Below are 11,005 nucleotides of genomic sequence, written 5' to 3'. Positions count from 1 at the left end.
TAGGCCTGTCTGCCTCGTCTCTCAGTCTGGAGAACAAGTGCTCACCCATGGCTGCTCATGCTGCACCTATCAGTGCTGTGGGGTAAACAGCTCGATCTCTGTAGCTGCAGAGAGTCTTCCTCTGAAGCCTCGGTCACCCCAGCAGCATTGATCCAGACTCAGCACTACTGTGGATGAGATGGCGGCTAATCAGGTCAGTGCTTGCTCACAGGGGCTAAGGTCAGTTATAGACGTATACACATACACACTGAGGACACCCCACTGCAGTCATGTTAATATCAGTCAATAAAGCCTATAAAGCTTAAGACTCCTGTGTTGTACTGCCTCGCTGCCTTTGTCCAGCTCTGTTGTCAGGGCAGAGGTATGTATGGCACGACGGGGCAGCCCCTAAACCCTCGTGGAGCCAGTGAATGAGAGGATGGACGGATGCAAGGCGAGAAAAGCAAAGGAAATACACTCATCATCGCATTAAAGGAAAGCAGGACAGAAGGGTCGAAGAAGAGAGGAGACGGAGGGACCGGGAGAGAGAGAGAAAGAGCGAGAAAGGAGGGGAGGTGGGGTGCTTGGGGTGCAGTAATGGGGTCTTTGTTCTGGTTGGTGTGACTCACAAAGCCTTTGCCAGAGCTGCACAGCTTAGTTACCGTTACCAAAGACAGAGAATAAGGAGGGAGGAGTGTGTGTGTGTATGTGTGTGTGTGTGTGTGTGTGTGTGTGTGTGTGTGTGTGTAAGGACTGGAGGAAGTTTCTGTAACCCAAATCAAACCTTAAATGTCCTCTGGTTCATCCAATCATGACATTTCAACACAGTTTTCACGTGCCTCCCTTCGCTGCTTTTTGGCCGTCTTACTGTCGACTAGCAGTAAGCCACAGATGTGTAATTAGCTTGTCAGACTTGGTTATGTTGTAGTTACACAAAGAAATTGACACTATGCTAACACCATTATTTGCAGTATCTCACCTTTCATTTTATGAGTCTTAAAAGCCAAAACTATCTATCTAACTCCTATCATAAGTCCTTTTTTGTGAAACATGAAGCACATGTTGGGACTGGAGGGCGGAGGTGATCCCTTAACTGACTTGTTTATCTGCGCAACATTTCAGTTTGTCCAGTAAAAAAACAAACAAAAAAAAACCATGATATCCCAGACAGCCTCAGCTGTATTTTGTATTCAGTGCTAATAGGTGAATGCTAACAGACAACAAGCTAAGCTAAGTCTGTAAACATAATAAGCATTATGTCACTGTGAGCATACCAGCATATGCCTCAGAACACCACTGTGTTTAAGTTCATCACTGTAGACTATTCCTGTGACACTTTAGATCATGCAGCGATTTCTTGCTGGTCCAGTGCTTGTCTAATCCTTAACACAAAGAGTAACATGAAACTAAATCAAGGTGCTTTGGTGTTGTGAGGGAAAGATTGCACAGAAAATTTAAAAAAGAGGATTTTTCATTGGGTATGAAATGAAATTATTGTCATGTTTTAGGATAACATATGACTCACCAGAATAATACATCTATCCATCCATCCATTCATTTTCTTCTGCTTTATCTGGGACCGGGTTGCGGGGGCAGCAGCTTCAGCAGGGTTGCCCAGACTTCCCTCTCCCCAGACACTTCTTCCAGCTCTTCCGGGTGGACCCCAAGGCGTTCCCAGGCCAGCTGAGTGACATAGTCCTTCCAGCGTGTCCTGGGTCTTCCTCGGGGCCTCCTCCTGGTGGAACATGCCCGAAACACCTCCCCACGGGGCATTCAGGAGGCATCCAAAACAGATGCCCGAACCACCTCAACTGGCTCCTCTCGATGTGGAGGAGCAGCGGCTCTACTCCGAGCTCCTCCCGGGTTACAGACCTCCTCACCCTATCTCTAAGGGAGTGCCCCGCCACCCTGCGGAGGAAGCTTATTTTGGCCGCTTGTATCTGAGATCTTGTTCTTTTGGTCATGACGCAATGTTCGTGACCATAGGTGAGGGTAGGAACGTAGACTGACTGGTAAATTGAGATTCTCATCTTTTGGCTCAGCTCCTTCTTCACTATGATGGACCATGGAGGGTATAGAGCTGGTCCAGTGTTCCATGACCAGTGTGAAAACTGCATTGTTCCTCCTGAATCCGAGGTTCGACTATCGGCCCAAATCTCCTCTCCAGTACCTTGGAATAGACTTTCCCAGGAAGGCAGAGGTGTGTGATCCCTCTTTAGTTGGAGCACACCCTCCAGCCCCCCTTCTCAAAAAGAGGGACCACCACCCCGGTCTGCCAGTCCAGGGGCACTGTCCTTGACTGCCACGCAATGTTGCAGAGGGTGTCAACCAAGACAACAACCACACAACATTCAGACACTTAAGGTACCCAGGATGGATCTCATCCACCCCTGGTGCCCTGCCACTGAGGAGCTTTCCAACTACCCCAGTGACTTCGGCTTGGGTGATGAATGTATCAGCGTCTGGGTCCCCAGCCTCTGCTTCCATGAAAGAAGGTGCATCAGCAGGATTGAGGAGACCCTCAAAGTATTCCTTCCGCCATCCGACAATGCCCCCAGTCGAAGTCAGCAGCTCCCCACTTCCACTGTAAACAGCATCAGTAGGGCACTGCGTCCCCCTCCTGAGGTTTGCCAGAATTTCCCCGGGGCCGACTGATGGTCCTCCCCCCATGGCCTCTTCCAACTCTTCCCAGACCAGAAGTTTTTGCTTCTACAACTGCTAGGGCTGCAGCACTTTTGGCCTTCCGATACCAGTCAGCTGCCTAGGGAGTCCCACATGCCAACCAAGCTCGATAGGACTCCTTCTTCAGCTTGACGACATCTCTTTCCTTCGGTGTCCACCACCAGGTCTGGGGGATGCCGCCGCGCCAGGCACCAGAGACTCTACGACCACAGCGCCGAACAGCAGCTTCCACAGTGGAAGCAGAATACTACATTAATCTATCATTTTTAGCTTCTGCCCTCACTGACATGGTCTGATGTGATCTTGTGGGTCCCTGCTACCAAAACGATGTCTTTTCCAAATTGCTCTTGCTAAAACTCTTGGTATCATGCCAGCTAATATTTAAGCTGACCAGATGAAGGACAATGGTGGAGTCATGTTATGAAACATCATTAAGGAAACGTGTTTTATCTCAATGTGTGTCTCATACACAAGCTTTTCACTACCAACAATCAAGAGGTTAAAGACATCTGGTGGTGTGTAATGTATTGTGTGTTTTTGTGTATAATAAATGAGTGTGAGTGTATGTGCGTGTCTAAGAGTTCAAGTTATGCAGTAAGCAGGATGTCCTGTCCTCCCTGCTGCTATTGTGGAGTGGTCAGCCTGCCAGACGCAACCCCCAACGACCACTTCCCCTCTGTTAAGTGCCTCTCTCTCCATCTCTGTCACTCTCTCACACACACACAGTGCCATACCAGCCTGAACACAATGGGAACCTGTCCAATGCTGCCCTGTCACCTTGCTAAAAATACCTCTTTTGGTTGCCTCAGATATGAAGGCTGTGCTGTAACAATAGCAGGGCAGGACTTTGATCAACCAAAATAGCTCAATGCTGTTAGTCTGAGGGGTACATCACAGGTATTTGACTTGTGTGAATTTAACAAAGGCTCTGAAGATATCCCCCCTTACTTTGAACTTTAATTATACTGTCATCTTCTTTTATGTCTATGCAGGTGAAGATTTTTTACATGTGGTTTGCCACATTGTTAATATAAAGTCTTTTGTCACGGGAAGTTTGGTTGTTCTCAGATTTATGCAAGCACTTAAATCTCAATTTAAATTGAGATTTGTCCACAAAAGACATGTAACATTAAATTTAAGTTACAGAAACCAAAGAATGCTTCTTTGATAAAGCAGACAAAATACATGAAATCTGTTCTGAACATACGTATTGTTTTTCAACAACCACAAAAAAAGTTCAAAAATAAGGCAGTCGCACACAAGCTTTAATAGCTTTAAGGACCGTGTGCTGCTTAGATGTCGAGTGTGAAATTAAATTTAAGTTCTTTTAAGAGTTTTATAGATTACATTGTTACTTTATTATCACATATGTATTAATGTGTAAGCGTCGTTGTAATCTATCTGGCTGAAGTGGAGCTATAGGCTACTGCTTCAAAACTTAATACGTAATTTGTTTTGCACTGCATGTAAAATTTCTAAGAAACTAGAAATAAAATAACTCAACGCATACATATTAGGGCTCAGATTTGTACTTATGCACTTAAAGTTACTTTGGACCGTCTGTTCCTACAATCTCTGTGACATTAATAAAACCAGTGATGTGTAATCTAAGTGTGTTTCTGGTCCTAACGCGCTACGAGCTCTCCAGCTGATGACACCAGGCTCCTCACTCCCTCTCTCTCCACAATCCCCTATTCACTCTCCACCTCCTCCCTATTGCCCGGGCCGAGGTGCTATTGTCTCGCTTCCTCCCCCTCCTCCTCATACGCGCGCGGTCGTGCTGCTCGCTCGCGCACAACGCCTCGGCTGAGCAGGCGCGCAGGACGTGATGATGCCGTCCCATTTCTAGCGGAGCGGAGTCTTCAGGACTAATGGGAAGAACTCAGAACTTGTTTTCGTACCAGACTGATGTTTAAATGACTTCGTCGTGATATTTAGGCGTAGTTTGACTCCGGAGAGTTGGGAACACCAAGCAGCACCTAAACACTCGGAGTTTTCCTTTTGACAGCTGCACTGCTTCCAGACCGACAAACATCAGTGACCAGGAGGTGATCTGTCACCATCCATTCCACCCAGTAAGTTTTGTCCTCAGACAATAACATTTTATGCAGTCAAAAACATGTTTTTGTCTTCAGTTGGGGAAAACGTTTGAGTAGTTGCAATCCACACGACAGAAAGAACAGGCTGAGTTGGTCACAACTTTTGTACTTTAATATAAATTCACGCAACTTTGAACTGTTGTAGTTTAAGATACAAATAACACCTTTCAATACAGGCTAATGCAATTTACCACACAAATGATATGGCCTCAGCTAATATGGGTTGATTGATATGCAGTTTAATTAGCACCTATAAAAAACTGACATCTTCTTTTGGTAGGTGCTGAATATTTTGTTGTGGATTTGAAATGCCACTTAACTAATTTTCTCCACACTCATAACAAAACTTTTCCCAATGTGACATCTTTTCAAGTGCTTGTTTTGACTGGCCAACAGTCCAGACCCCAAGTATTCAAATTACTATGGTATAATACAAAGTAAGCCATTGAATTAAAATGACTTAAACGAGTAATCAGCAGTCAATCGACCAATTGCTTCGGCTCATTATTACTTTACATTAAAACCTAAAAGTAGCATTTGGAGGATGTCATTTTGGTATTGGTGGGGTGTGATTTGAACTGAGACACAGTTTCTGATTAAAAGCACTCAACTGTCCTGGCTGTATGTGGTGAAGATGTCCACTGTAAGCCTGTTTGGCCTCCACCTTCAACTCCCTGTCTTCTTCTTCCTCCTTGCATGTGAGAGAAAGGAACAGCTGGATGTGAGCTGAGCCTGAACTCGATCTGTTCAAATCAGCGGGTCCCAGAGGCCTGTTTCTGTCACTGCCGCGACTGCCTGCGGGGGTAGACCTTTTAACTGTGCAGCTGTTCATGACCTCTACATGAACAAACACACACACACACACACACACAAACACTTGGCAGGACTCCTAGAAATCCGCATCTTTAAGTGTGTGCCTGCTATACAGTTCTGAATATTTTTGTTTAAACATAAACGGTATCGCAGCAAAAAACGCAGTGTCCTATAGACTGGGCTCCTTGTAGTAACAACATCAGCTGAATATGAATCCGACACTGTCAGAGGTCCTGGAATGAAGCCACAGTGCACAGTGTGTGTGTGTGTGTGTGTGTGTGTGTGTGCATGCGTGCAAGGACTGGCACTTTTAAGTATTTGCCTGCTTATGTATGCACGTGTAAGTGTGTGTTTGGCACAGATGGGTACAGTGAGGGCATTGTGAGCGCCGGAGGAGACTTTCTGAGAGGCGTGTGAAAACGCAGTAAAGATGTCACACTGCAGCTGGCACCGGACAGGACTGATGGACTGCTTACAGTCACAGCATTGCCTTTGTGACTGTGTGTGTGTGTGTGTGTGTGTGTGTTGCAAGATTATCCAGAATGAATCTTATCCAGAGACACTCAGGATTTTTACAGGCGATGCCAAAGGCCGACCACCTTGCTGCTGCTTGAGCTCTGTTGTGTAACACAAGATAAGCCAGTTGAGCTTGTTAAATTGGGTGCCGTAGTAATTTAGAATATCTCTCACATAAAGTTGGAGGACTTGGGAGGGAGGTTTTGGTAAAGAAAGATAATAGCTGAAATCAATACAGCAGAGGCCGAGATGTCCCGAGGACTCAGTCCATAATGTAGGTCAAGCTCCAAAACCCACATAATGCAGCTGGATAATAAACAGTCAATAAAAACAATAAAAACTCCACACCTTAGATTTTAATGATTTTGTTTGGAAATTTTGTGGTCTCTAGTCCCAACATGAGATAACCCTGATGACACCACTAAGGAGAACTCTCTCTAAAGCCACATGAAACATATGCTTTGTATTACTCCACGACTGCAATTGGTGTGTTAAATTGGTGGAGTCTCCCTTTTAAGGCTGACGAGTTAAGTCGGAGCGGAAAATCACCTCTCCTTTTGTGTTTGGCTTATTTAAATGTTCAGTGGTTCACTTTAATGTAGTTTGATTTGTTTGGCTTCTGACTTGGCCTTGCAGGCTTAAAATTTTCACTGCGCAATTATGTACTTAGCTTGATTAGATAATAAAGATAAGATAATAAAATCAGAAACATTCTGCAAATAGGTGCTTGATAATATGTTGTCAACTGCTAGAATCGATAGAAATTCTAATCTGCAACCTAACTGGTGTAAAATACAGTGTGCACAAGGAACTGTGTGGAAAAGTACAGATGTGTTGAAGAACTGGTCACTCTAACATACAAACTGACATTTTTATGAAGGGAAGCAATAACTCTTTGGCCATAACTGCTCTAAAAATGTTAAGTATGTATAATATCAAGGGGGTTTACATCACAGAGCATGCTGCGATAGAGATAAGATTGCGCTCTACAAACCGACACGTTTTGAGAAATCTCACAAATATTTCTTTTAGTAAATGAAGTAAAATCATTGTCAATGTGAAATCATTTAGCTTGTTCATTGTTTGACAACAACACTATTGTGTTTCTTGGCAACACTGCTCTGTGATGGTGGGGGCAGCCTTGCCCTGCTTTTGTACCAAGGCAACATGCTGACTTATTTACTTCCTGCAGTTGGAGCTCCGCCGTGCATACTTGATGTAGCTTGATTTTAGCCTGGTTCATGAATGAACGTAGCTGTATGAGAAGTGTGCTTTATGTCCTCGTATGAACTACATGACATTTAGTTTATATGGACAGATAACACACAAACTCCATAACACACACACACACACACACACACACACACTGACAAACATGCAAATAGTCTAAAGGTTAATGTTTTACCAACACTAAAAATATAGAACTTATATGGTTGATTTTCAAGCATTTGAAATATTTTTCCTTCTCTGTGAATGATTTAGATTGCACACTGTTTTTATTTTGCTTCACTGTGAAGACACATTAAATAATGTTATAAAAGATAATGTGACAGTCGTACATCTTTGTTAATTGAGTGTAATTGTTACAACCTGTGTTGATGCTGATCCAAAAACAGTTCAAAATTATATCCAGGGGTTTAATGAAACATAATTGCCTGCAAAAATATTTAAATATCCCCTCCACCAAATGACACCTAATTCACACAAGTTAAACTGCTGGACACAAGATGTCTTCCACTGTACTGTAAAGTCTCAGAGTTTGTGCAGTGGAGGCTTCAGGTTTCTACATCACACTTGTGTATGCTGAATATTGGACCAGGATTCTAAACTATTGGTCATGTCACAAATCACACAAATCATATTTTCAGTGTGGACAGAGAAATGTTAAATTTTCAGCGATGAATATGAACACCATATTACAGTGTCAGACTTAACACATACATCAATCACAGTGAAGCTCAGACAATCAACTATAGGAACAAAAAGCAAAATATGTCTTGGAAGCGGACTTTAAAGGGTCTTCTGCATGTTGGACGTTCAAGATTCATGTGTTTAAAACTCCTGTCTGTGTAACACAAAATACACAGAATGTTTTCTCTACTGAAACTGTGCTTGGTGTAGAGACTGAAGGCGAACAGGTAATACAATATACTTCAGCTTATGGAGAACTGAAGTTGTTTTGCTCCTTGGTCTCTAACATTTATAGCGAGGAAGTGACCGTGTGCTTTTCCTTTTCTCTCCACAGGATGACTGACCAGCCCTGCAGGCGTGCATCCTGACTGTCTCCGCTCCCATTTTTGTCTGAATGTCCACCATGACTTGGAGAGGACTTGACCAGTGGATCTCCTGCTGACACCTCCGATCTCCAGATACACACTGCGACTGCCCCTTTCCTGACAGCTTTGGTGTACCCGTACTTTGTGGAGCCCCCCCTTCCGTGTTTAAGCTGTAACCATGGCTAGCCTGGTGCTCAATGAGACTGGAATGGAGGACTGCGGTATTGATGACTCCTTCAAGTACAACTTGTACTCCGTGGTTTACAGTGTGGTCTTTGTCTTAGGCCTCATTACCAACTGTGCTGCACTCTTTGTATTCTGCTTCCGGATGAAGATGCGCAACGAAACCACAATGTTTATGACTAATTTAGCGCTATCCGATTTAGTATTTGTTTTTACACTGCCATTCAAGGTGTTCTACAATGTTAACCGCCATTGGCCATTTGGAGATGGACTGTGTAAGGTATCGGGAACAGCCTTCATCACCAACATCTATGGGAGCATGCTCTTCCTCACCTGCATCAGCGTCGACCGCTTCCTGGCGATAGTCTACCCTTTCCGCTCCCGCTCCATCCGCACACGCAGGAATGCAGCGCTGGTTTGTGCCACGGTGTGGCTGACCATTGTTGGCGGAGGAATATCAGTGACTTTCTTCTCTACCATTAACAGCACAAACAGAGCCACCACATGCTTTGAGGGCTTCTCCAAGAGCACCTGGAGGACCTACCTGTCGAAAATCACCATCTTCATTGAGGTGAGCGAGGAGATGCAGGATCTTATAGTTGCACATGTTAACATTGACACCATTTATACACTTTTTCTTATTATGCTACCATAGCAGTGATGTTCCAAAATAGCAAAATGTTTCAAAGTTCTGTTTCCTTTTTATTTCATAGATTGTGGGCTTCCTTCTCCCCCTCCTGGCCAACTTGGTATGTTCTTCGCTTGTACTGCGGACACTGCGGCGTCCGGTGACTGTTGGTCATGGATGTGACAGCAAGAGACGTGTCCTACGGATGATTTTGGTTCATCTGGGCATCTTCATCATCTGCTTTGTCCCTTACAACTCTATCCTCTTCCTGTATGCCCTAGTACGGACCCAGGCCCTGGCTAACTGCGCTGTGGAACGCTTTGCCCGAACTCTTTACCCCATCACTCTGTGCCTGGCCAGCCTCAACTGCTGCTTGGACCCTGTGGTCTACTACTTCACTTCAGAGAGCTTCCAGAAGAGCTTGACCATGGGAGGCAAAGGCTCCGGCTCCCGGCCCGAGAGTATCCCCCGCAGTGACACTGAGACCCAAGACACTGCAAACACTCTCCCCAGGGACACACACACTCTGGCCAGCAATGGAAAAGACTCAAAGATGTCTGAAAGTCAGTTCTGACACAGCAAGAACTAAAGGAAGGTAAAGGACAGGATGAGCTGACCAGGAGCCCTGAATTTTGAAAAATAAAGCAATCAGCTGTTTGGTCCTGAAGTGACAAACACATAACTCAGCAGATTAGTTAAGTCCTGAGGTAAGTCCTGAGGTATGGCCTGGTCTTTATGGATTAATCTACCACTGGAGAGCAGAGGAATGTATCTGTGTGTGTTTATTGTGAGACACTACAGGGACCAGAGACCCAGCCACACCAAGACTAATGCCCAGAGACACCCAAAACCTCTAAAAGAGACTCCGAACACATCACCACTCAGGCTTAACACACAGAAACTCGTAAATGCACTGGATTGTGGATAAGATGGAGATTTCTGTCAACATTTTGAAACATGCTGTTGAGTACTTTTGCAACACACTGAGCCCTTAATTTTTACTGTTATAAAGCTTTGCCAGTACATCATATCATTGTAGACATTAATTTTGTGACACTTTTTAGTGTGGTGAGACCCACTGTTATTTTGACACAGCAGCGCACTGACCTGATGAGTTAAATGTGTCTCATGTTGAAGTTTGAGACCATTAAATGTCTGTTTTCAGTTGCATTTCATGGCTGCATTTATTGTTTCTGTCCTTCACCTCATGTCTGCTAGTTCAGTCAAACATATTCAAACTGGACTTTGTCAGCACGACTGCAGGTTTGAACTAATGGGGAAGTTTTCTGCGAATAGCCGGTGTGATCTTGTTTGGATCCAGTTGAGGACCTAGGGCTGTGTGCCGTGTCACAGGCCAAATGCTTATTATGACTGGAGCAATGGTCCATTGTTTGCTTCTGAATGAGTTCTCTCTGTCTTAATCTGGCCTTAGACTGCAGATCTGCTCAAAGTCTCTTGCACACAGCAATGTGGACACACACACACAAACTACGAGCAAACACTTTTGACTAAATACCCCAGACCATCGTGTTAAACTGTACAAAATGCAAAACAGCAACATTAGTCAGCAGATCGAGGAGTTTACTGAGTTTGCTGTGAATTTGTGGGAACATTTGATGAATAGTTTTATTCAAATAGCCTCAAGTATACCATCAGTACATTTATCATGGAGGAAGCCAGTGAGACGTAAGGCCTGGTCATCCCAGCGTTTCAAATTATTAAATCACAGTGAAATCACTTTCATCCTAACAAGCAAGATAAATCAGACACTTGTGAGGCAAGAGTCAATGGTGCAAACACTTGAACTTTACCATTAGCAACCAAGCTAA

General features: G+C 44.3%; 1 protein-coding gene across 1 annotated transcript; it reads left to right on the top strand.

The window, feature by feature from the left end:
• Positions 1–4,408: 4,408 nt before the first annotated feature.
• Positions 4,409–10,768, top strand: lpar4 (lysophosphatidic acid receptor 4). The gene is made up of 3 exons (XM_046405632.1): positions 4,409–4,736; positions 8,335–9,119; positions 9,262–10,768. Exons 2-3 carry the CDS (start codon positions 8,544–8,546, stop codon positions 9,748–9,750), a joined length of 1,065 nt encoding a protein of 354 aa, XP_046261588.1. The 5' UTR covers positions 4,409–4,736; positions 8,335–8,543; the 3' UTR covers positions 9,751–10,768.
• Positions 10,769–11,005: the final 237 nt, after the last annotated feature.

The sequence above is a fragment of the Scatophagus argus genome, chromosome 12, assembly GCF_020382885.2.
Source record: "Scatophagus argus isolate fScaArg1 chromosome 12, fScaArg1.pri, whole genome shotgun sequence".
Lineage (NCBI taxonomy): Eukaryota > Metazoa > Chordata > Actinopteri > Scatophagidae > Scatophagus > Scatophagus argus.
This window is presented reverse-complemented; position numbering and strand designations above follow the sequence as displayed.

Bases quoted from the DNA above. Each gene is read 5' to 3' on its own strand.
- lpar4 (XM_046405632.1), top strand. From the start codon at position 8,544: ATGGCTAGCCTGGTGCTCAATGAGACTGGAATGGAGGACTGCGGTATT. The intron at 9,120-9,261 runs GTGAGCGAGGAG...TTTATTTCATAG, and splicing joins AAATCACCATCTTCATTGAG to ATTGTGGGCTTCCTTCTCCC.